The sequence below is a fragment of the Temnothorax nylanderi genome, unplaced genomic scaffold (assembly GCF_030848795.1).
Source record: "Temnothorax nylanderi isolate EJ_2023f unplaced genomic scaffold, tnyl_v1.0 TNYL_tig1073_pilon, whole genome shotgun sequence".
Lineage (NCBI taxonomy): Eukaryota > Metazoa > Arthropoda > Insecta > Hymenoptera > Formicidae > Temnothorax > Temnothorax nylanderi.
The window spans coordinates 1-26,862 of NW_027250135.1; the positions used below are offsets into that span (position 1 = coordinate 1).

General features: G+C 32.0%; 3 protein-coding genes across 8 annotated transcripts; all 3 read right to left on the minus strand.

The window, feature by feature from the left end:
* Nucleotides 1-90: 90 nt before the first annotated feature.
* Nucleotides 91-15,252, minus strand: LOC139786551 (fatty acid synthase-like). Its single transcript, XM_071725699.1, has 17 exons — nt 15,168-15,252; nt 14,874-15,067; nt 12,863-13,107; nt 12,400-12,631; nt 11,497-11,915; nt 10,140-10,433; nt 9,587-9,794; nt 9,032-9,192; nt 7,361-7,678; nt 6,758-7,251; nt 6,056-6,360; nt 5,380-5,778; nt 4,288-5,312; nt 3,986-4,221; nt 3,067-3,760; nt 1,912-2,740; nt 91-634 (listed from the first exon to the last, which is right to left on the minus strand). The coding sequence occupies exons 2-17, from the start codon at nt 15,034-15,036 to the stop codon at nt 111-113; spliced, it is 6,546 nt and encodes a 2,181-aa protein (XP_071581800.1). The 5' UTR covers nt 15,037-15,067; nt 15,168-15,252; the 3' UTR covers nt 91-110.
* Nucleotides 15,253-22,140: 6,888 nt separating this feature from the next.
* LOC139786552 (brefeldin A-inhibited guanine nucleotide-exchange protein 2-like) lies at nt 22,141-26,381 on the minus strand. 6 transcript variants are annotated; one of them, XM_071725703.1, is made up of 7 exons: nt 26,247-26,381; nt 24,299-25,077; nt 23,881-24,114; nt 23,373-23,770; nt 23,059-23,270; nt 22,593-22,978; nt 22,141-22,523 (listed from the first exon to the last, which is right to left on the minus strand). In XM_071725703.1, exons 2-3 carry the CDS (start codon nt 24,942-24,944, stop codon nt 23,921-23,923), a joined length of 840 nt encoding a protein of 279 aa, XP_071581804.1. In that variant the 5' UTR covers nt 24,945-25,077; nt 26,247-26,381; the 3' UTR covers nt 22,141-22,523; nt 22,593-22,978; nt 23,059-23,270; nt 23,373-23,770; nt 23,881-23,920. The 6 variants fall into 6 exon arrangements, with proteins under 6 accessions (XP_071581804.1, XP_071581802.1, XP_071581803.1 ...); XM_071725701.1 differs by lacking the exon at nt 26,247-26,381 and adding an exon at nt 25,472-25,621; XM_071725702.1 differs by lacking the exon at nt 26,247-26,381 and adding an exon at nt 25,220-25,338.
* Nucleotides 22,485-23,855, minus strand: LOC139786554 (GTPase-activating protein and VPS9 domain-containing protein 1-like). Its single transcript, XM_071725708.1, has 4 exons — nt 23,839-23,855; nt 23,059-23,270; nt 22,593-22,978; nt 22,485-22,523 (listed from the first exon to the last, which is right to left on the minus strand). Exons 1-4 carry the CDS (start codon nt 23,853-23,855, stop codon nt 22,485-22,487), a joined length of 654 nt encoding a protein of 217 aa, XP_071581809.1.
* Nucleotides 26,382-26,862: the final 481 nt, after the last annotated feature.

Sequence of the window (26,862 nt, forward strand, 5' to 3'; positions counted from 1 at the left end):
ATCAATGGCAATTAAGGATCCAATGCTAATAAATAATTAAAAATTTCGTGGGAGCGTTACATTTACATTTAATATGTGCTAAGAAACTATTACTTATATATATTTATAAACTATTTAAAAATAATCAAAATAAATATTTTAATTAAATTTAATCTCCTTACAGGCAGCAAATAAGCGGCTGATTTCATCACTGAATGACTTTCATCAGGAATATTAAGTACACCATGTTGCACACACGTTGTCGAAGATTTAATTCCTGATGCTATAGATTTATATACGCTTGAACATCCTTCGATTCCCGGTAAGAGAAATATATTGCCTCGATCAACCTCCTTGGTAACAAGTTCTACAAGAATATCTGGAACAAAGTCTGAATCCTTCACTTTTCGAATCAGCATGTCGAAGCCTTCCAAATTACTTGGATCAATTTCATTTGTATCTTGTATCTTTCCTTGTTCGGCTGTAATTGTCATTTGTCTAAGTTTAGCAAAATTTAGAGTTCTAATGTCTTGCACTGTCAGGGAAATATCGAACTCTCTTTCCAACATTTGCTTAATTTCTACTGCCATCATCGAATCCATACCCATTTCGGCCAATGGCATATTTGATGGTATTGCGTTTATGTTCTTCAATCCTATTTTGTTTGAAATAAAGTAAGAATTGTATAATAAAATTAATTATATGTTATTTTATTTAATCTTTTAAAATTGAATATACACCAAAAATTTAATCAAGAATCAAATTGTTACATTTTTTTATATCTTCAAGCACTTAGCTATTTCAATACAAATGCTTAGTAAATGAAAACATTGTTAATTATTGCCTAATTAGCACATATTGGTATGCATCTTTTTGAAAAATTTTTAAATTATTAGAAAATCTTTTTATGTCGTAAAACGTTAAAAAAAGTTTGAAATAATATAAAAGATACATGCGAGGAAAAGTTTAATCTTCAAGTAATGAATTAAGGAGCGAAACTAGCAAACACAGACGATCTGTATGTCATTGAATGTATGTTATTGAAAAATGATTTTTTGACAAGTAAATGACTATATGTATATAAAAGTGCATTTCTTTAATCAACTACTTTTCTGTAAATAAAAATGCTTTAATTGTAGAAGCTTAAATAAGTTATCAGTTTATTGAAAAACTTAACGTTTTTTTTTTCCTAAAAAGTTTAAAGAAACAATTTTCTAAAGAAAATTGTCTTACATAATTTTTTATTAATGTAAGACTAATAAAATTATATTATAATTATATTTTGCTTCCTCATAAAGAAAGCTTTGTTTTCGTAAACCTTGTGTTATGGACCTTTGATCGCGTATAAAGCTAACTTTAATCAACTAAATCTTAAAGAATTATATATGAAATAGGGGTAGAAAAGACTAAAGAATATAATAGAATTAGAAAAATTGCTAATAATAAAGGGGTTACCGATTTCTGTCTAAAAAAGTCAACGTAATGCTCTAAACAGAAAATGTTTATTATTCTCGACAACAATTGGCAACCAGTGTATAAAAACGACTTTACGACCCTCAGATTCTCTTTCTTTCTTTCAGACATCCCACTTTATGGCTGACTAAATTTTCGGAAAAACAACTTCTTTTTCTTCTAAATATCAATTCCGATCTAAAAATATTGATTAGAACCCAAGTTATACAATAATAATTTAAATGTGAGAAACACGCAGAGACTTAAAGGGTTAAGTCTACTGCAATTGTGAGAAATAGTTTTCCAAATATTATAAGCATTCCTGTAAATTTAATTTAGTGCAAAAAATATATTTTTTAAGATATTACCTACTTACTCCAATAAATATACTTGGAATAACATTTTGATTTCACTTCTATTTCATGGCCATTATATGTATTTAGTATTTTTCTTTGTTTAGCTTTGCATAAAACTGCTTACCCATAATATGAGCAACTGTTTCATAAATATTCATGGATCCTCCAATTTTTGCTTTTTCAGCAACAACCATACTGCTTACAACAGGTCGATCTTGTAACAGAAATACTTCTAATGTCTTCAAACAGGAAGATATTCGTTGTTGCAATGTACCTCCAATAACCAATTCCTTATTTTCTTCTTGCATATCTGCCACGAGTCCGACATCACCAACAGCACCCCATTGTATCGCTAAACCATGTAATCCTTCTTCCATCCTTCTCTCACAAATTCTCTCCATTACGGAATTAGCCATCCCATAATTTGTCTGACCTGCGTTTCCTCTTCCACACGACACGGAAGAAAAAACGACAAAATGTTGAAGTTGCAGACAGATCTTCCTCGACAATTCGTCCATTTTTTTCGTCATCCATGCTTTCGATTTGAATGAATCCTCGAACGTTTGCGGTAATTGATTTTGAAATATACAATCTTTTAAAACAACTGCAAGATTAAATATGGCATCCACTGGTGCTCTTTCTTCAGCAAATTTTAATAGGGATTCACAATCTTCGTGTTTCAAATTATCATCGACTGTAACGATCTGTACATCCACACCGTAAGATCGCCATAGCTTTACTCTTGATTGCTGATAACCTGTTCTAATCCCGGTTCGTGATGTTAATACCAAATTTTTTGCACCTCGAAGAGTCAACCAATCTGCTAGCTCTAAACCAAATCCGCCAAGTCCACCCAAAATAACGTAGCATTTATGATCCAGACAATGATATCGTGGATGAGCGAGTAGTGGAGCATCCAAAGGCTCTTCCTCTTTGTGAACTCTGATAATTATCTGCGAATAAGCAATTAAGAAACAATCGTTTTTTCTATAAGTAATAAATTATAAATAACAAAATTTCATATTTTATTTTATTATTGATATTGTTTTGCATTTTATCATTAATTTTATTATTAATTTTAATTAATTAATAATTAACGTTATTTATTAATATAAATACAAAAAGTTTCTTGGTCAAATAGAATTTAAATAAACCTACATTTGTTACTATTATACCTTTATAGCATTAATTAGAAACAAAGAATTGTTTCTAATTTGATATGATAAAATATTCTGGATCATAATTACATATTTCTGTGTATATTAAGAAATAATTGTACCTTGCCAATATGTTTTCCAGAGGCCATATATCTAAAGACAGCTTCTATTTCATTTCTTTCGAAGACTCTTCTGCATAGTGGTTTAATAGCACCGACTTTTAAACCTTCTGTTATTATTTTCCACAACCTTAACTTTTGTTCTGCGTTTGAATAAAATAATTTGTCTAATAAAATGCCATAAAAACTGATATCTTTAGAAAAAATAGATATATCCAAAGAATTATTGGAAACCATATCAAATTTTCCAATTTCTAGAAAACGGCCACCATTTGCTAAACAGCGAACAGATGCTTGTAATTTCTCTTCGGCTAAGGAATTCAATACAATATCCACCCCACGACCTTTTGTACGCTGCATAATCATTTGTTCAAAGCTTGTATCTCGAGAGTTTCCGATATGATCTTCGGGAATGGAGGGAAACGTTTCTCTTATAAACTGTCGTTTCTCGACAGTTCCAACTGTCGTAAACACTTCGCAACCTTCGTGAAGCGCAAGATGGATCGCAGCTTGACCAATGCCTCCAGTACCAGAATGAATTAAGATTTTGTCTCCCTTTTTCATTTTACCCCTTATGTATAAAGCATAGTAACACGTGCTGTACACACACGGAACCGTTGCTGCGTCTTCCATTGTCCACTTGTCAGGTATAATCCAACTGAGATATTTATCGGCCACAAGAATGTTCGTCATTCCTCTATGCATAAAAATTTTGAAGATGTATTTATTTATCTAAACGTTACTTTAAAATGACGTATATCTTGCATATTTTTAATTTAATATTAAATTTATGTTATGTTACTTAAATTAAAACATTATTAATACTAATTAATAATACTCATATAAAATAGAAATTAATACTGTCAATTGCAAAGAGTTCTTTCTATCGTATACCTATGTGTATTAATACTCTATATCTTACTGTGAACATAATCCCATTATCCTCTGCTTATGCGTATTGAAACCAACAAATTCTAAGCCAATGAAACAGTCGTTACCGCGTTCGAACGGTGCGATAGTTTCAGCATTAAGTCTGCCAGTAGCTACCATGATATCTCTAAAATTAACAGACGTATAAATTACATTAACGAGATTTTCATGGTTAATGCGAGACATTCTGCTCTGTGCCCAGCAGAGAGTACTCAGATCTCCTTGTACCTATTATAAGTAAACATTAATTAATATTATTTATTATAAAATTTATAATAGAACATCTTAACATACCATCTGCGTAACGTAAGCCCTCTGAACAAGTTTTGGTTCTAACGATGGTAATGGTAAATGCCTGTATGATCCCCAAACGTTACCGGTACGTATAACGTTGATGGGTAGGTCCAACTGTAGCTGCTTCGTGTACAACGGTTCTTGCAAAGAAAATGTAGGCGCTTTGTCATCTTGAATAAATACGCCTCTAATTATTTCGCCGCCTGGTTCTTTTCGCAAACAATTAATAAAACCGAGTAGCCCGCATTCGAAGTCTTCTTCCGAGACGAGAATTATCTCCGTATCTACACTAGTCTCGTATTGCACATTCATGATTGATTTCACTTCATCTACCCATGAAAATTCGTAATTGTTCACATGTACAATCCGCTGGTTTCTCGCAATATTTCGCGTTTTTCTTAATAACAAAAGCTTCTTGTCATTTATTTGTTTTTCCAGTATGATATCCAACTCATACGTTTTCAGGCATGCATAATCGTAGACGGCATCGTATTCCTCCAAAGTCAGTAGAAAACCCTGTGGCATTAACAGAGACAGCAACTGTTTATATAATTTTTTGCTATTTTTTGTCAAAATATCGAAACCAAGGACCATCAAACAATTCTCGTCCTTCGACAACTTAGTAATTTCCGTTGTAGAAATGTTGTCGGGCAAAGAAATATTTGGGAATTTCTCGTGGGTCGTCACGAGTTTAGTGTGGTGTCGAATCTGCGGTAAATCATTTAAGATTTCACTAATAAGTGGAGAATTTAAATCTTCTGGTACCACTTTGTCACTATCATCGACAAATTCGATAATTTTAACATTTATCATATTGCAACATTCGAGTGCAATGTGCGTCGACATTCTTATTGCATCTTGCAACGACATAGTACCTAAATCACGATGAGCAACAAATTTGTATTCTTCAAGAATGGTATTAACTGCTTTTTGTCGACGAGATATAGGTGTAGCCACAGTGCCACAAATTTCTACTCCTCCAGATATTATAGCGTCTAAAGACTTGTAACGACGAACAGAGAATTCTGCAACGTAGCGAATGAAATTTATTTGTCAGGCAATTGGCCGCATTGTATCGCTTATTTTACTTACGTCTATCTTCAATTGGATAATCCTGAATTAGCTGTGCGTGATATTTCGGATCGATAGTCAGTTTGCGAATTCTTGTTGGAACATAAAGGCTTCTTGAATTCTGTCCTAAAATCATCATCTGTAACATACTGTCCATAAATGCCACCCAATTAGATGTCCATGCGATATGGCCGTTTGATCCCGTAACCGATGCGCTTTTTAATCCACGAAATACACCGGTATATTGATAACCGCGAAGTCTTAATTCCTTATAGATGTCTTTTGTATTCATTTCTTCCTCATCATCGATACATTCAGCAAGATTAGCTGATATTTTTTCATTTTCAATATTGGTTGGAATTCGTACAGTTCCAGTAACAATAGCATTATCTCCTTCGATTATTTCAAACCTATTGCTACCTAGATATAGATGTAAATTCATTAAACGTAATATAATTTTATAAGATATCAAAATTAATATAAATATGTCAATATGGAGCTGGACCTTACAAAAGCAGTTGACTTGTGAAAAGAAGATTCCGCGTTAAGATTAGTTATTCTTATATATTTTTTCTGTATATTTTTTACATTTTAATTATAGTATATATTGCGCCATAAAAGCGGCATAAGCTTTAAAATCTAATTGAAAAATAAAAAACTTACGCTAGAAAATTAACTGTTTACGTAATAATATTACCTTCTTGGATCGAGAGAGTTAATTCAATCTCATTTTGTTGTGATAGCACAGTAGCACGAATAAAATTAACGTCTTCAAATACAACTGGTGTATTGATATGTTCTTGGTTTTTTAACAATGCGATCATCTCCCAGATATAAAAAAGATATCCCGTAGCAGGAAATAAATTTTTTTCATTAACGACATGGCCCGTTAAATACGCAAATTCTTCATCAGATGTACTAATACTAATAACTATTTCGTTTTTGTCAATTATTTTTTTGGGAATTAATTGCATTACAAAGAAGTTTTCTGAATGATCCCATCTGCAAACGTCATTAGAAATTATTATATAATCTTCGTGTAAACGAATTAATTGTAGAAATTACTCAATTCAAGATTTGATGTAAAATTGAAGCACAGATTCTAAAATATCACTGTTATCTGCTCTTTGTAATAGGCATAAAAGGCTTAACATATGTATAAGAATACATTTATCTTTGAGATAAGTAAGATGATAGAATGTCTTCAAAATACAGAGATGTGATTTTGAAATTAGATGATAAAACTAACCAAGTTTGAAAAAGAGTTTAAAGTTCTAATTCGCTATTATATTGAACATGTTCTCTTCTAACTATTTAACCCAAATATTTCAAAATTTATGAAAGTGTTTGTCTCTTTCGATAATTTGTCCATTTGTGCCTAAACGAAAAATATGCATACCTTATGAGAGGAGAAATCATTGGGGTACCGCGGCTTACAGGAAATTCCACTGTCGGATAGAGATTTGCAATCTGTGGCTGCAATCCTGCGTTATAAAGTTTTCCAATTGATTCTAAAAATATCTCATTATTATGATCCTCGGTTCGTTCATATAGCGCTACGTTTGTTACTGTAGAGTATAAATAATTGTTTAAAATGTGTTGAAGAATATTCTGAGGAGATATTTCAATCGTCACTGTATCTTTTGGAACTGAACGTATCGTCTTTGCGAATAACACCGGAGACAACAAGTAATTTGTATAATATTTTGAACACAAAGGTATAGTATTGGAGTACTCGTGAGAGGATGTTGTCAGCCACTTTGAGCTGTGAAACTTCTTTTGTGGTAATGTTCGGTTCAAGTATTCTTCAGACTTAGCTACAGCAGGTTTGATGTAACGACTATGAAAAGGTATATAACCACAAGAAATTTCTTTTATAGATATACTATTCGCCTAAAAGAATGAATAAAATCATAATTATTATTAATTGCTTGTTTTAACAAAACAATTAAAGAAACTGGATAGAAGAAAGATTATATTGTTTATAACCATTAATATATACCTGCAATTTGGTGAGAAATGTTTTTATAGAATTCGTTGGTCCGCTTACAATAAAATTAGAAGAACTATTGTAACAAGCTATATCTATATCCGAAGGACACATAACTTTTAAGGTTTCAAGGTCGAGATTAATTTCAGCCATGGAGCCATTAATTATTTTCGACTCGTGAAGGGCTAAACCGATGAAATATGCCGACAGAATCGTTTCTTCGGCCGTTAAACATCCATCGGCATATCCACAGATTAGTTCACCAATGGAGTGACCGATTATAAAATCGGGGACTATACCAATAGATATTAAAAGATCAACTAATCCAATCTGCGATACATATAAAAGAAATAGCTTCCCATTTGGTTTAAATAAAGATTAGAATTATAAAGTAATTATAAAATAATTTTTTTTAAATTATCTTTATAATATATGATATATAAATATAAATATATATATATATTGTGTGGGATATATCTATATATATATATATATATAGAGGAAAGTCCCCTATTATGGGATAGGATCCTAATATGGGATATTATGTGATAGAATCTCATAATATGTCTCAGTGGAACCTATTAGTTTAGCAGAAACCTCGCTATCTCATATTAGGATACTGTCCCATAATAGGGGACTTTCCTCTATATATTAGGGTGGTCCTTATTTACTCGACAAAAAAAATTTTTTTTTTTGCGGCAACCCCCAGAATGTTTCCAATTCGCAAAAAAAATAATCCCTGCCAAACTTCAGCTCGATCGAATAACGGAAACCCGTGCCCCCGGATTTTTAAACATTTGAGTTCTCTTGTATTAAACTGTTTATTCCATTAACATTGGTTTTTAAAGCGTATTTCCGAAAATCCGGCCTAAAGCACTTTTCTTTTTTAACATGTGTATCTTGCTTTTCTGCATCGTTTGAGACCTTATACGTCTCATTTAATCAATTAGGTAAATTGTTAATAACTAAAAAATAAATGATTAAAGCTATCAATCCTGAAAAAATATCGACAAATGAAAGTGTTAAGTGCGTAGTTATAAAAGCACACAATATTCCTAAAGTGCTAGAAAAAGATATTGAACATTTCGTAACTGCGAAAACAGCTGATTTTTTCGACAGATTTAATATTAGTCGGGATTTTATTGCAGACTGACCCGTCAATCTGATCAGAAAACGACACTTTTAAAAAAGGTTTTCAAATTGTATCCAAATTAAAAGTTGTTAACGATACAGCGGAAAGAGGCGTTAAGTTAATGGAGGATTACAGTAAATTAATTACTAGAAACGAAGATCAAAAACAGTATTTATTACGAGTTGTGAAAATTACCGCCGCCGCTTCCCTGACAAAGGAAACCTTATTATTGCAATAAATATTATTAGGTAACGTTAGCCACAAAAAATTGATTGTTTTTAATAAAGACATGAAATCTTTTAATTTTTGTTCTTCTTTTGGCTCTAAACATACTACTATAATTTTTGTAGCCCATACATTTCTGGGGGGTGCTGCAAAAAAAATAAAAAAAAATTTTTGTCGAGTAAATAAGGACCACCCTAATATATATACATATGGAAGAGTAAAAATCAGGGTGGTGTAAGTCAAATTTTTTTAAATATTTGACTTACACCACTCTGATTTTTACCCCTCCATATATATATATATATATATAAGAGTTTTTTCTTTACCTGTAGTCCAATAAGACTCAATAAAAAATTAAAAATATTATCAAAAATATTTTTATTATCACTTGTTAAAATATCTGTAAGTGATATGCCGTAAGATCTCAAAACGATACCACATTTCTGGATTGTCTTGGCAAACACTGGGAATTTCATTAGAGCGCGACCTATTAAAATTATAATAAGATTTCTAAATTTCAATATATAGATATGTACAATATGTACATGCATCCGCGTATTTAGATATTTAGATTTTCTTAGTTATCGGTAAGGGTACGTAAGAAACTCTAGCCTCTTCCTATATTATAGTATTTGTTCTAGGATAAATTTAATTGTATTTGTTAACTGTAATAAATTAAGTTCTTAATAAATAGTAAGCAATAAATCAAACTTTTATGTATATATTATTATAAGTTTGATAACATACTAGATAAGAATATGTTATGATCATGATCGTAACACTCCATATTTGTACGTTCTGTATACTATATATTCTACAACTTAAAATTCTTCTTTGTTGAATGTACATTTAAAATATTTTATAATAATATATTTACTTACTCATCCCAAACCATTGAGATCCTAATCCAGAAAATATAAAACAAATCGGTCTTCTGATATATGGAGTATGTTCTATTTTATTAATTGTATTATGAGATATTTTAGACCCAGTTATCATGTATCCTCTATAAGGATGACCTTCTATATCATCATTATGAATATGATGTAGCAGAGATATAAACTCAGCATCTATTGGTCGATTTCGCACCTGCATTCAGTAACAAGAATGTACATCCTATAATTCTTGGAATAATTTACAAAAAAGGACGATAATATTATCTTATTCTGCAGTGTTTTACTTTAGCAATTATTAAATGCATTATTATTACTTAATATATTAAATAAATATATATTTAATACATTGACTTTTTTTGTGCAAATTCGAAATAATTTCGAAAGTGATTATGTACGTAAATATCTTTTTAGACACTATATAAATACACGTATGTATATTTAATTGTTATGTTTGTTATATTTATATAATAATACAAAAAACTAATGTCAAAAATTATTTCTGAAATAAATGAAATAAGCCATTATAATATTTGCTTACATCATCTAAGATGCTTTTAACTGCTTCCTCCGTACGACCAGATACAGCTACAAGCCTAGGTAAGTCATCATTCAAAGGTCCATTGTTGATTTTTTGTTTAGGATTTGATTTTAATAATATGTGGCCATTAGCCCCTCCAAACCCAAAAGAATTGATACCTACATAACCACCCTCCCATTCTGTTGGTTCAATGACGATCTTTATTCTTCCTTCGATAATAGCAGTTAACTCTCTTCGCGGACGCTTGAAGTGTATAGTAGGGGTAATTATACCAGTTTCCATCGCTAATAATACCTTTAAGAAATCATATCCTTTTACTAACAGTAATCATAGTAATTATTTTATATAAATGTATTATATACATATGTAGGGTAGAGCGGGGTCAAAAGTAACGCGGGGCGAAAGTAACAACTCAAATATCTACAGTTATAGGCATAGATGCGCATGCGTCTGTTGGTTAACGGATGAAGCTGAACAAGTTATAACGTGTCTCAGAACGCCTGCGGCCTGGGTATTGAGTGGACGTGTGCAATAAATAAAATATGTTTTTGAGGCCGTAAAGTAGTTCTTCTCTCCGACAATCTTAAACTTTTAATATAATATATCCACTGCAAATAAGTACTTTTTCTTTTAGGTTATATTTGAGTTTCGTTATTTTTGCTTATTATAATAATTATTACTTATTCATTTTTGGCATTTTATTATTAAAAATTTAAGTCAAAGTTCAAAAACATATTCGGGACGATTGTAACATTTGTGATTTAAAGTAATTTTTATTTGTACTAGTCCTTAAAGACATTGTGTTCCTATCATTTAAAAATATAACAAAAAATGTTTATAATTAAATGAACAAAGTTAATGTTTTCTATAATTGATATAAAGAAGTTATGTTTTAATAGAATAAGATTTTATTTTACTTCTTTTGTATGAGAATATGAATATTTTAGTTTGTTTTTGTTAATATAAGAGAAATTATATTATTTTTATTGAATAAACATTTTTATTTTGATTATTTAAAACTGTTACTATCGGATCCCCTATAGTGTTGCAACCGACCCGGAGTCGGGGGCGATTTTAATATTTTCCCTCGTTTATGTTTTTGATTAATAATTCTTATTTGGTTTATCACAAGATTTATATAGGAGGATTTCCATAAAGTAAAATGATCACATTAACTTAGGATATCAAGAGTTTTTCTTTACTGTAATAGTTTTTCCACAATCAAGTTCTAAAGTCAAATTGTTACTTTTTTGACCCCGCTCTACCCTATTATAATTGTAACAATATAAAAAAATATAAATTGCTATAATCACATTTTAAGCAAAGTCAGTGTTAAATCATTTTATTACAAATGTACCTTTGCGATTTGACAAAAGCCACTGGCGGGTTCGGAATGTCCAATATTCGATTTTACCGAGCCCATCAATAAAGGAGTGTCTCTTTTAGCGCATATAGATTGGTCAATGGACATAACTTCTACGGGATCACCAGCAAGAGTACCAGTTGCATGGGCCTCCATGTAAGATAGCTCACTGGGCATGATTCCACATTCCTCGTAAAATGTATTCAACAATATTTTTTGCTTTTCGACCGATGGAAAGGTAATACCTTCTTCTTTAAAACCATCGCAATTTACTTTACCGTGTACGAGAGTTGCATATATTCTTCTTGCATTTTTTGCCTTTTGCAGATATACTACCGCGACCGTATCGCTACGCATATATCCGGTGCCTTCCTCGTCAAAGGGTTTACAATAACCATCAGAAGATAGAACCCCTAGAAGGAAATTAATTCATGTTATTAAATAAAATTCTTCAAGCTTCGATTCAATATCTAAATGTAAGGATAGAAAGGAAGCATTGGCTTATTGAACATTATAGACAAAGATTGCGATTGTTTCGCAGAGCACGTTATTGGATAAACAAAAACGTAAAATAATAACATAATCTTAATATAATTCACACACAACAAGAGTTTGTTGATTTCAATCAATTTAAAATACGAGGTTATTCTCGTCCGATTTGACGTGGAAATTGCTCAGATATATCGTATTAATATAACAAGAACGACATATAATCAATGATTTATCTGAATCAATGATTCTGAAATTTGCGTAAAGATGGAAATAAATGAGATATAAATAAACATATCAAAAATGTTCATGATCCATACAATATATAATATACACTATAATAAGATATAATAAATACATATATATAAATATAAGATATAATAAATACATACATAAATAAATAAATACCTAGATGGTAAAATTGAAATTGTACATAAGGATTGAGGCATAGATTGGCGGAAGCGATAATGGCCGCGTCGCACTCTCCGGACTGAATCAGCTCATAAGCTTTCACTATAGCAACGTTACTTGAACTACATGCAGTATCAATATTATACGACTGTCCAATAACGCCGAGCCAGTAAGAAATTTGGTTTGCCATGAGAGAAACGTTGCATGCAGTCATAGGTAATCCAGCAAACTAATCACAATACATATTTCTAAATATATTTAAAGTATTAAAATGTACAAATAATAAGTTAAAAGTTTATTTTTAAAACTGCTTAAAAATTTATTGTATATAATTTATCTATACTTCTTATACAGTAAGGAAACAGATTTTTATCTTTAAAACAAGAATTTTACACAGTTATCATTTCTTTAAATAAATTTCTTTTGATTATGTTTTATATATTAATTAAATATGTCATACCTGAGATTTACAGGAAAAATGCCCTTGAATCTCAGACGCAGAAATTGCTGTAAGAACACTCGTTCTTGTTCCCTGTAATTCTTTTGGGTTTACGCCCGCATCGATAATTGCTTCGTAAGTATGCTCGAGTAACATTCTAGTCATAGGATCCATTATATGAGCTTCTGTTGCGGGTATATTGAAAAATTCTGAATCGAATTTCTCGATATTGTTGACTTTACCGATTCGATGGGGCATATTATAAGCTATATAAAAAATAAATATATTAAAAAGTAACAAGTAAAAGAAGGCTTTAACAGTACAATGCGGTTGACAAAGCGTACGTTAACGTAAGTTAACGTTATAATAACTAATATATAATTATACATCGGACATTTCGGCTTTGTTTTAAATAGTCAAATCTTCAGCGGAGACAACTGAATCAAAATAATCTCACACTCTCCAACGAGAAATAATTTCAAAATTTGGTGGTCTAAAAGTAGTATAATCTGCGAGAAATTCAAGTAAAACTTAGAGCCTCCGCACAAGACTCTCGTATTGTAACGTAGCGTAACATAACATGGATCAACGCACAAGAAACGCATCAATTACGGCGTTGTACGTTTCTTGTGCATTGACTCACGTTATGTTACGTTACGTTACCAGACGAGAGTCTTGTGCGAAGGCTCGTAGCCTATCCCTATAATATCATAGTTTATAATATAATCGAAATAGAAATGACAGTCAGAACTTTAACGACAAGAGAAGTAAATTAAATCACCCATCAGTTCATAAAATGCGAAAATGAGATCATATTTTATAAGAATACTTATATAACACTGGGGAACACGGATTTTTTGTCGGGCCAATGGCAACTGATTCTGATAGATTTTTTTCCGTAGAATCCAAATCTGAAAACGAAAATAATGAATTGGCTCTATTTTTTAAGAAATACGGTGCTCCCGTTGTTTTTCTACAGATGTTCAAAAATGACCAAAAACACGTTTTTTGGCACTTTTGACCCCGTTTATTTAAAAAACCAAAGCCAATTTAGTATTTTCAAGGCCAGATTCTTATTCTGCGGAACCAAATTAGTAAAAAATACCTATTCCCTTACAAACAATATGAAAACGATAAGATTTTGTTGACCAGTGTAATATATATACTTATTTCTACATAAAAAATAATAATGTTTTTAAGGATTTATAATATGCATCTGGATCGTTTTCAATTATGATATTAGAAATAACGAAGCCATGAAAATGTTTGAATTAATGAAAGATAATTTATCATTTTCGACATAAATTACGAGGATTGTTTTTGTTATATACGTATATGTAGGGTTACACAATTTTCTTGGATTCTGATATCGTTTTTAAAAATTATTGGATTAGATATTGCAAATCTTTAATTACGATTAATATATACGATAATATAAAACAAATATTTTTCCTTATAAGTTTTGAAAATATATCTTAAGGAGGTTGGTTGCCGTCACATTGCGGGGCAGGCGGCGAGAGGGGACGATTGAAAACTCTAAATAATCAAATTTTTCGAGGCATGAAATAAACGAGTTTTAGCAAATAAATATATGGAATGCATTTAATTAGCAGTTTCTTAAGGTTTTAAATCGTTGATTGTACAATTAAAATCAAAATACGTTGAAAAGTGGCAATATGCTGTTTTATTTTTACAATTTTTTGATAACTATCAGTCTTCGTAAAGTCTTTCCTAAATATATAAAGAATTATTTGCATCTATTCTCATTAAATTCTTGTCATTTTTAATAGGCTTTCGAGAGTTACATTACAGGTATCGTAACATTTTTGCTATGTCGCCCGTGTATAAGAGAGAGATAAGAGTTTATCTTCAATAATTAATTACTCGACAACCATGCAGACAATTGTCTTCAACTTTGGCATGGACGACAGATTCCCATATAGAAGAATATCCTCCATAAATTTGAACAACATATTGACAACATATTGATTTGAACAACCAACCTCCTTAATATTAAAAAAAAATTTATTACAGTTATTCCACCGTCCATGGTCGCTCGATCCAAGATCCGCCTTGTTAAAAAGATTTTCTTGAAATTCTTTTAAATTGTCGCTATTAGGAAATCGGCCAGCAATACCAGAGATTACGATTTCTTCTTCAGCATCGACGCTGATATACAAGTTCGGTCGATTCATAGTATCTTTATTTTTTCGAAACAGACAAATTCTACAACAAAATGTCATTATTTATTTTTTGAAAAAACAGACATAAATGTAAAATAAAGAAAATAATCAAATACAATTTAATATTATATACATATACGTACCAATAGGAAGTGGAAGCACTGTGGCAATTGAAACACTCAAGAGTGAAGTCGAAACTAAATCATATCTCCTCTATATTTATAGTTTCTGTGTTATATATATAGTATTATACTTCTACATACATGATAATGACAAAGCCGATTAAAATTGTAAATGTTTGAATAGCTGACGCGCTTCCGTTACGATATATTTCCCACACAATCGTGGAAATTATTGAGGAGTTTGCCAATGCGTAGTAACAGAATAAGTTCAGAAAGAGAATATCAAAAAATTACTATGTGTTATCATTTTATGTTTGTGAGTATTATTATTGTGTGAGTTTTAGATATGTTGTGAAATAATTTAATTAAAAAGGTAAAACAATTGTTATTTTAATATCTGATATGTAAAATATAATTATTATTTATATTATATATTATACAATATATCTTCACGTAAGTATATGAACTAACATAGTTAGAACATTCTAAGTTTATTGAAAAAAAATGTTCTTTATATATTTTACATCAATTATTTTCAATTTAAATAGAGATATACAAGCTAGAATATATGCTGGCAAGCGTAAATCTACTTATTGTACGAAACTTGCACGCATACACGCACGCATTGTATTTGCCCTAATTTTGATTTTATTCGGATTCTTTTCACTAACTGAATATTCAATATATTAACTCACAAGTTATAGCCTAAATGGAATAAACTAAACTTTAAAATTAATTCGAAGATACGAAGTTACGAATATACGTTTTTTATTCTCGCGTTCTCTGAACTCTGGTGAGTGTGTGACTTTACTTCTCTTTGTCCTGACTGTTATTTCTGTTTCAATCATATCACAAACTATGATTATTAATCAAGTTTCACTTAAATTTTTTCGTGGAAAGTTTCACTGCTGATTATTCTTTGATTTTGACTGTTAGCACATCGCTGAAGACGACTCAAAACACAACCGAACCGTCCGATGTATTATAATTATGTATCTTATTAGTTATTAAAGGTTGGTATAACGTTAATTTACGCACTGTTGACCGTGTCCCAAATCTTTTTACTTGCTACTTGTTAATTTCATTATCGAGTTCTTAATTACTTACCCATTTATTTTAATATAAATATATTATAATTATTTTGCATCGTATTCTGCGCATGCTATCGTGTACTGACCTAACACATTGGAATATCCTTTTTCAGATTTTATTTAGACACATACACATATAAATACATAATTCACGCGTGCAATATATGTATAAATGAATATTGATTTTAATTTTAGACATTGTCATCTCTACTTTGCATAATGTACCTGTTCTCGCATTTACGCATTCACAATATGAATAATATCCGCTAAACTTTGATATCTGATGCATATGTAAAATCATTTTTCATTGTCAAGCGATGTCAAGTAAACGGAAAAAAACCACTAACTACGTCAATGCATAAATGTCAAGGTGCTATGTATACCAAGTTTGTCTGGAACTTTTCGTCAAGCTTTTGAGTAAAATATCTCTGAAACTTAACCAGCTTTCTGATAATTTAAGGGCATTTTTCTGACATAATCGATATAAGCTGTGGATTGCGAGTTGTTTAACCAGTCCGAATAAAATCGGTGCAGTCAATTCCGAGATTTTGATTACGTAAAAAGTGATATTTTTTGCGTTCTAGTTTCAATTTTAGTCATATCAACACATTCAGTGATTTTGTCCCTCAAAAGGTTTTTAGAATGTGTACATACAATATTATTAAAATTATGCAATGTAAGTAAACATTGATATGCATACAATATATACGTAATAATTTCTGATGATGCTGGCAAGACAAACCAGAGAGCGTGGAGGAGGAGGAAAAAAGGGAAGGAGGAAGAAAGAGGGAGAGGGAGATTGAGCTTTATTAGCCTTCTCTTAGCTATTTTTTACATCAAATGTCTTTACATCAATTCTTCTACATGAGGTACAATATATTCTTTTAACATACGTTTAAATGGTTCGATTCTTTCACATTGCTTTAACCCTTCGTAGTCACACTTCTCTAGAATATCATTCTAGTCACACGGGGTCATATTGACCCCGTCGATTTTTAATGGTTGCCATTTTAATAGTATCGGTCCGATCGGGTTCAAATAATTCTGGAACATACCTTGAACATTCTAGAATATAAAACAACTGCGATTTTGTGAGAGATCAAATGGCAACATGTTGAAAAAAAATCGTGAACGAGTACATGATTAACGGTCTCTACCTATAGAGGATACTTCAAACTCTTGTAGATAGCGTGCCAAACTCCATTTTAAGCCAGGCACTTACCGACATTTAGCTTCAAACTTGAGCTGGGGTCAAATTGACCCAGTGTGACTACGAAGGGTTAATTCTGTCGTTATACATACCGATAAGTCTATATCGACCTAATTTACCTAAATAGAAATCTCCTGACCGATAAGTCTATCGACCTAATTTACCTACTAGATCGATAATAATGCGCGCGCGACTTATTGGAAATCAAGAGCCATCTACCGTTAAAAGTAGTAAAAGTTACGTTTCTCTGATTGAGAGACGACGACGTATCTTAATAAAAAATTTTCACATTTGGACTTTGCGTCGCAATATCTCCGCTCGTAGGGCACGTAAGGGAAAAATAAAAACACTTTTATTATATAAATCGATCCCAAGCTATCGATCAAGCCTACTTAGAACTTGATCCGTTCACTCGTTATTGAGATCTCAACATCTCGAGTACTCGCAACTCGTCGCGTCGCGTAAAAGAGTCACGGTGCGGTCTCGCTTCGCGTATACTTGGCGCGAGACACTACCGTATCTCTTGATTCGTTTGAATATATTCTTAACAAATAATATGTAACACGTTATAATATTTGGATTCAATATCATATGATCTGTGAAAATCAATTCCGGATGATAAGCTTCCTAATAGTGTGTAGTTGTTTAGCCAACTTTGATCGCATATAACTAAAAAATTATTGTAATCGATTCTGATTAATATTGTCGATTAATTGATACCTAAGATACGCTATTAAAGTACATATTGTAGGTATACATGGTAATTATGAGATATCCTATACACCATGTAACATTGATCGTAACTACACTGTTAGATCTTTCAGATTGTATCGGTTAGAAACGATAAAAACAGCATCGAGAATCTATACGCTGATAAAGAGCAATTTGTATTACACATTATAGTTACAATTGTCATTCTCATATACATGTTTCTAGCGAACTATGCCGGGCAAGAAATCACCAACACTATGTTAGTAACCACTGCTAGTGGAAATGGAGACTTATATAGCTTAAAAAGCTTATAAGTTTAAGATTGAGATATGCTATATTTTTCTACACTTCTTTAGTCATCAACTTGTCTCGTCATTTAATTGTTTGTAGATATAATGTTCGTTGGTATAGAGCATCGTTACATATACAAAAGCTGATATTATTTCTGTTACAAATGGGCAGTAAATCTTTCGGCCTGAATGTGGGCGGATTGTTTGTAGCATCTCTAAATTGCTTCGCCTCAGTAAAAAATATATTATTTATTATAAAATATATAGAATGTATCATATATGAAATGTACAGCATATAATAACAAAGAACGTAATTCATTGCAGTTAATAAGTGCATCGATATCTTACTTCACCGTCATATATTTTACACAGCAATGACGTAAAGATATATATTACTAATATTCTACTAGATTAATAATACTATTAGAAGATATCTATTTAATAATACTATTAAATAGATAAGCATGAAAACAAGTGTTCAATTTTATAGTTTAGTTAACGGTTTTGTAAGATTATCGAAGATGTAATAAGATGCTTTTGTTTGTATTTAAGTCGCTGCTTGTAACGTAAGCAAAAAAAAAGTTAGTTGACTTTCGTATATATAAAATCAATTATTTTACTGAAAATAATTATAAGATATGTAACATATATAACACTATAAGATATATGTATATCATGTATACCTAAATATACGAGTATAAATGGAATATATCGTACAGCTTCATATAAAGATAGATAATACCTACTATTTCTTTGATAATAGCACTAATCGTATTTATCTATATACCTTGCATTAAATTTTTGGAGATCGGCAAATTTACACAATATATGTTATTTATATCCTAAAAAAGATCTTATTTTTAAATGTTTTAAATACCTCTTTCACAGTATAAGGCACTTGAGCAATAATAATATTGATTCAAATTAATGATTCGAATAATAAAACTGTTGGACTTCTGACAAAATAAAAAAATACTATTAGAATAGCTTTACTAAAGAAAGTATATATAATACCACACAAAAGATACCACGGAAAAAGTATAATATAATAAGTAATATCATTTAATATAATGTATAATATTTTATTAATAATTTATATTTATAATATGATTTAATATGTATCTATATTATTTAACACTATTAAGATATATTAAACTTTCGAATTTTTATTAGGTATCAAAGATCAGCGTTAAAATGTACGGTACGGCACAGTTTACCGATGATATTACCATTATAATATATAAAGACGTCTTAATGACGTTTTATTGACGTTAGAGACGTCATTAAGACGTTATTAATACGTCACTCTGCTACCTGGGAAGATATTACCATATCAAAATAATCACCGATATTCTTCTCAAAGAGCGAATCTGAGATGAGCGCATTCTTTATATTTAAAATGAAATATATGTATATTCACACTGCGCTTGAAAAAGATAAAAACAGAAATGTAGAGAAATCTAAAATCCATAATGTAATTGATGCTGATGTCTCTGGTAAAATTAAATTAAAAATACCTAGTAAATTGTCTCGCATTTGCTGTCTGTGCGTACAAAAAGATCAATAATTAAGCTTATTGTAATTCCTTTAATAATTACGTTTATAAATATTTGCTTTAAAAATGCGAAATATAAGAATTTTTTCTAATTTTTAATTAGTTCTGGATAAACAATTCTTTGATAAAATCTTAGATTAAAATTTCTTTTCTTATTAAATTTTATTAAATATGTAATAAAAGTGTGAATATTAAAATCATAATATTTTTAAATTTGGTGTGGTTTGCTAGAAACAGTCTCAGCTCCTTTATATAATCTTTATACCACTTAGAATAATTATTATATGTATATATAGTATATATACATATATATATATACATAGTATATTTTCATTCTTAATATATTATTAAATGACTTTATTATACTTTAATTTAACAAATTTTATCAGATGCTAAATTATATTGTAATACAATCTTTAATTCTTTTAATTCTTCACGTACTCGAAGTTAATTCTTTCAAAGTCCTTTTTCTCGAAAATTAGATCTTATTCGATAAATATTTATATTATTATATTATATTATTATATAATATTTCATTTATTTTGAACTATAGAATCTAGAATCCTTTCCTGGACTTTATAGGTGAACCTTATTATAGATTCTGTCACGTATTTTGGTCCAATCTGTATATTATTGTTTTCTTAGTTATATCAATTACATTTTATTGTATCAAACTTTGTGTAAAAAATTGTATGTACACTGATGGTTTATAGTAAAAAATTTTATAGCAAAAAGAAAGAATGATTACAAACGTAAAAAATTTAGCTAAAGCTAGGAAAATTGATTACTGAACATCTCCTATGACCGTCTGTTGATAAAAAGTGTTTCGTGACTGACCTCTACATTGTTCACCTCCCGTAACTTAGCCGGTCAACTTCGACTTTATTAATTTTTTTTTTTTTTTAATCGTTTGTTGGTCGTTTGTTGGTGATTGTTGGCCTAATTACAACGTTTGTTGGTTCTTAATTTTTTTTTAAATTAAAAAAGAAAAATTAACCTTAAGTTAGCCGGAAAAATTTTATTTTTAATTTAAAAAAAGCCTAATCGATGCGTAATCGTTTGCTGATGATTGTTGGGCTAATTTTAGCGTTTATTGGTTTATTATTAGTCTTAAAAACGAAAAAAAAACGAAAAATTATTTATTCGTATGTATTTGGCCGGAAATGAACGTCTTTTTAAAGAATCTCTATATGAAATCGTTTGTATTTCGTATGAAGACTTTTGAAGTGCAATTGAAAAGGTTTGTGAGTTATTCGTTTAATTGTAATTAATTATTTATTTTTACACCATGCATTTAGCCGAAATAAATAAATTAATAAAAGTTTTTATATGGAATCGTTTGTATTTTGTATGAAGAGTTATGAAGTGTGATTAAAAAGGTTTGTGAGTTACCCAGATAATTTTAATTAAATATTTATAAACTCGGTAATTAGCCAAAATATAGATTTTTAGTTATTCATGTTAAAAGAAGAAGGCGCTAGTGTTCCCGAAGGTCCGTCTGCAGTCAGAATTAATATATATAAACGTTTTAAAAATTATTTTATACTGAAATAAATAAATATACAGGCTATAAGCCTATATAGCTATAAGCGATAGTTGCTAATTGCGTTCCATCTTGAATTTTTTTTACAGTCGTTTATTAGGATTGCCCTGCTTTTAAATTGAACGCTTTTAAATGTATTATTATTAAACTACTGATATCGATATATTATTAGTAATTTAATATTAAAGCTTGACAGAGTGACGTAAACTAATTCGCTCATAGTATTAACAAGTATTATGCGTTCAAATTCTCGAAAGCTATAGCTTCTTTACTATGCTCTCTCTTTATGTCGATCGATTCGGATAAAAATCTCCGAAGTCTTTCTTTCTCTCGCGATATTCCTGATACATAATCCTAGAGTAAAACTGTACAAAAGCTCTACGAAAGTGGCGATATTTTTCAAGGATCTGGTTCGAGTCTCAGCTCTTGGGGAAGGTGCGCATGTAGAAAGAGTACGTCAAGACAGTTTATCCTGCTAAATGGTTATCAATTCTCTATAAGTTCTGTATTGTTTACACATAAATTATAGAATATCTAAACGTTTTTTTTTTTTCGATGTCCTGCGAAATTGTACAATAGAGTTACAAATAAAAATAAAGCCACACTTTACGTATATTCAGTCTTTGCTAATGTTACATAATAACGTGCGAAAGAACTAACAGACTATTTAAGAGGCTATTTAAGAATTTTAATCAAGATACTGGAAGCATAAAACTGTTCAGCTAGCTTTACACAAGATATTGGTCTTCTTCTTTATGAAATCGTCAAATTATGATTATGATACATTTCTACATTATCACCAGCATCGAATCTAATCTTATTTATCGTGATACTCTTGAGAAACTGTTAATCCATTGTCTTAATAAACTCGATCGCGGCGCAGAACTGCGTCCACCAATATTGTTCCTCTCCCTCCAATCGATTCCCGTAAAAGCTGTCTACATATTGAACAGTCGATACAACGACGGCGGATTAGTCTGAAATTAAGCACACGTTAACAATCACTCTTCTTGCTAAAATCACATATTCTCTTTTCAATCGCATACCTTGATTATGACATAGACCAGCACGGGAGTCAGATCGTCGGCAGCAGGTATGCCTCTTTCCGACGCCATGGAGAGGAGATTCATGATGGTAGTCGCGCAACGAAATACACACTGCAACTTATCCCTAGGAGTCTTATACGCCGATATCACAGCCAATTCAGCCTGCGCCCATGACCAGGAACATTCGTAATGATAAACATTTGGAATGCGTAGGTCCTTGTGATTTGGAGTTACGACTTTCGCCAACTTTTTTATGTGATCCTGAAGAAGCTGGTCCCTATATACATCTCCATCTTCATTTAGATAGAGCGCATTGTGGTATACCCGTGCCATGACGGTTCTTTCCACCACAACTCTCGCCAAATCTAACTGGTTGGCGCTCGCCGCTGAAAGTAAGAAGCAAGTTCAGACGTCTCTGAGCACTCCGCTAAGATCAATTGCGAGATAAATAATTATATTCATGTACATTGCCAGATCGGATCGTTGTCCATTTCCGCGTGGACCTTTCCTAGAAAATTATCCACGAGATCCTGTTTCTCGTCAGCTAGCGTAAGCTTTTTAAACTCTTCGCAGAAACGCAGGAGGAAAGCCTCCTTTTTTTCCAAAAATACCCTCACACAAACGGATACAAGATGATTATTGATAGCATCCTGATCGCACTTAACTCGCACGCATAATCTGGAAAATATTATTATTAAACGGTTAACATCTTACATTTAAACATATTTTACATTTACTTATACATTACATACAAAGATGATATTTATATATAAACAGTACCTATCTAAAGCCTTGTGTACACGATACTAGAAATCGGTCCGAGTTTCGGTTTAAGCCAATGAAGCTGCTGCTTTTCTGTAAGAGCTGCAAGTTGATTGGTTTAAACCGAAACTCGGACCGATTTCTAGTATCGTGTACACAAGGCTTAAGTGAGCTAATGTCGACAGCAATCCTTGACGACATCTGATTAAATATGCGATATAAGGAGATCGTTTTTGATAATCCTCTCGAAGTGATTTGAAGAGCTTTCTACATCCATCGTCATTAAATAGACGCACGCAACGTAAAGTTTCATGAAGATGAGCTATTAATGCCCTATCCTGCAGGTTTATAGCTTCTGCCAATTGTAGTTGTAAAAACGCAACCAGTTCGTTTTCTTTCTGCGACCAACAATGTCTCTGTAATAAAATTTTATATGCCAATATTTGAACATTAAGTAATTAAGTAATCCATAAAAAAATCACACTTTGTTTTGTACGCCATGATTAAAAAATAATACAATAAATACCTCTGAAGTATTCCATGGAATGTGTTGAAGGTCAGCAGTGCTAAGTACTAAGTACCATACGTAATTTTCTTTTAGCATCCGCAAAAGCATAAGAGAGTTCTACATTATTCGGATCGATTGAAAGTCTTTCGTCTTCCACCTCTTTTGTACGGGACTGATTGCTTTCGACCGAGGCTGTATCGCTAGCTGCGCTTGGCTTTCTTCTGTATTTCGCTAATATATCATCGGTAGTATCTGAAATTAATCAAAAGAACAATTTATTACTGTCTAAAACTTGCAGGAAAACTTTTCCTTTTTTTTAGCATTACTTTCCGATTTATCTTCGATTCGATTCTACAAAACTATTAAAACAGAAACCGTTTATATTGTAACAAAATAATATACGATAATTGTTAATAGTTATTTATTAATATCTTACCGCCCGCGACATTACCGGATGATGTTACATCTTCCAACATAATCTTGCGTAATCTGTGCCTGCACACATCGACGCCGTCGCCACCAGCTTCTCGATCGAAACATCTGTCGTCCGTCACGCGGATTGCTTTACCTCTACGATTTCTCAATGACAATTTTAATTTACCAGGAGCATTCTCTGGACTTAGCTTGGCTTCAGTTTTGCCGTTTGCTATGACAGAACCCTTCTGCTGATGTTCCCCATCAATCCTCACATTCTCTTCCTCCGCCTGAGTCTCCATTCGCGCGAAGAGCACGTTGATCATCTGCGTGAGAGTCGCATGGGCTGTTGTTTGATTCATCAGGTTGCGCGATGCCAAGTAAACGTTGTAAACAGTACGAATTGTTAACAATACCGTACCCTCGTGTATCTCCACATGCTGGCTTGTCATTACAGTCAGCAAAGCTTTAATAATCTGCAGCTGCACACCCTCATCGGTCTGTAGACCGGTGAAGCAACCGCAAATTGTCTCGACAATGCGCACAATCAGCAGCTTGTTAGGCTCCGTTGAATCAGGCACATTGCCAGTGAGATGGCCATATGCGATTAACTTCTGCAGGCAGTCCAGTTCTGTGTCATCACAATCCGCGGTGACTTGCTCTGACATGCTAACTCAAATGGCAAGAAGTACTTCTCAGCGGTAATGACATTTGAGTCGCTCTTGGGCTATGGCAGGGCGTTTGAGATAACCTCTTCACCCTGCACAACTGGTACATCTTTGATCTCGTTACGGAGGTCCTCTGCAAGATGGAAATATATGAGTGACAAACTTAATTAGCAACTATCGCTTATAGCTACAGGCTTATTATAGCCTGTATATTTATTTATTTCAGTATAAAATAATTTTTAAAACGTTTATATTAATTCTGACTGCAGACGGACCTTCGGGAACACTAGCGCCTTCTTCTTTTAACATGAATAACTAAAAATCTATATTTCGGCTAATTACCGAGTTTATAAATATTTAATTAAAATTATCTGGGTGACTCACAAACCTTTTTAATCACACTTCATAACTCTTCATACAAAATACAAACGATTCCATATAAAAACTTTTATTAATTTATCTATTTCGGCTAAATGCATGGTGTAAAAATAAAGAATTAATTACAATTAAACGAATGACTCACAAACCTTTTCAATTGCACTTCAAAAGTCTTCATACGAAATACAAACGATTTCATATAGAGATTCTTTAAAAAGACGTTCATTTCCGGCTAAATACATACGAATGATTTTTTCCCGATGTTAAGGCCCGTATTCATAGCCAGTTTTATAGATGTTAGCCTTTAATTGATAGAAATAAACCTTAAGTCGTAGGCAAATAAACCAATCTTCGATTACTTTAATGTGAGATAATTTTTCGTTTTTTTTTCGTTTTTAAGACTAATAATAAACCAACAAACGCTAAAATTAGACCAACAATCATCAGCAAACGATTACGCATCGATTAGGCTTTTTTTAAATTAAAAATAAAATTTTTCCGGCTAACTTAAGGCTAATTTTTCTTTTTTAATTTAAAAAAAAATTAAGAACCAACAAACGTTGTAATTAGGCCAACAATCACCAACAAACGACCAACAAACGATTAAAAAAAAAAAAATTAATAAAGTCGAAGTTGACCGGCTAAGTTACGGGAGGTACATTGTTCTGAATGAACTCTGTTCTACACTGGATGTTGGCGATACTGGTGTGCTTGACAGGTCAGGGTTATACGCAGCTACTATTCGGTATGTAAACAAAATTGTTTATGTGGTAACGGCAGGACACGGCAGGACACGGCAGGAAAGCGACGTGTGCGCGAAACGAAAATTATGCGGTAAAGAGACATCAATCGGATGTCCCAAAACGTTGCCTTTTTTCCGAAATGTAAATTATAAATGGTAATTATACAGTTTAGGGGCCTCACCTCCGATTTTGATGAACTTAGGCTTAATCGACGCGTTTTTGCTCAAAACGACCGAATCTGGCAGAAAAAAGTGTCGCTCTGCCCCGCGACGCGAGATATTAAACGTTAAAGTTGACAAGAATCAGGTTATGATTCCTGTCATACCGATGCCATGTAGCAAGACTGAACATGCCCTGCGGCCACATACGCATGCTCAGTGGCCGCACGCGCATGCTCAGTGGCCGCACGCGCATGCAAAACTGCGCCAATTTTAAATATGATGACTGGTCAATCATGCGGAATAATCAAGCGTCTTAATTCAAGCAGTTAGGTATCACGCTGGGAGTTTGTTTAGTTTTATGCGGGGGAAGGCACCCCCTTTCCCCATGCATGTACTTTATAATTTCGCTTTACAACTTAGCATGTACTTTAAGTTGTAAAGCGAGTTTCACGCTTTCAACCACGGGGGGTGCGGGGGGGGCCGAATGACGCGCTTTACAAGCTCGTTTAAGTACATGCGTGGGCGAAGGGATTTTGCTCCCCTGCACCCCCCTTTCCATGCATGTACTTTATAATTTCGCTTTACAACTTAGCATGTACTTTAAGTTGTAAAGCGCGTCATGAACCCATGTGGCAC

Bases quoted from the DNA above. Each gene is read 5' to 3' on its own strand.
- LOC139786552 (XM_071725703.1), bottom strand. From the start codon at position 24,944: ATGTCAGAGCAAGTCACCGCGGATTGTGATGACACAGAACTGGACTGC. The intron at 24,115-24,298 runs GTAAGATATTAA...GATTAATTTCAG, and splicing joins ATCCGGTAATGTCGCGGGCG to ATACTACCGATGATATATTA.
- LOC139786554 (XM_071725708.1), bottom strand. The intron at 22,979-23,058 runs GTACATGAATAT...TCTTACTTTCAG, and splicing joins CAACGATCCGATCTGGCAAT to CGGCGAGCGCCAACCAGTTA. The intron at 22,524-22,592 runs GTATGCGATTGA...GCTTAATTTCAG, and splicing joins TGGTCTATGTCATAATCAAG to ACTAATCCGCCGTCGTTGTA.
- LOC139786551 (XM_071725699.1), bottom strand. From the start codon at position 15,036: ATGAATCGACCGAACTTGTATATCAGCGTCGATGCTGAAGAAGAAATC. The intron at 13,108-14,873 runs GTAATAAATTTT...TTTTTTATATAG, and splicing joins CCATGGACGGTGGAATAACT to CTTATAATATGCCCCATCGA. The intron at 6,361-6,757 runs GTATGCATATTT...TGACGTTTGCAG, and splicing joins ATGATTTCTCCTCTCATAAG to ATGGGATCATTCAGAAAACT.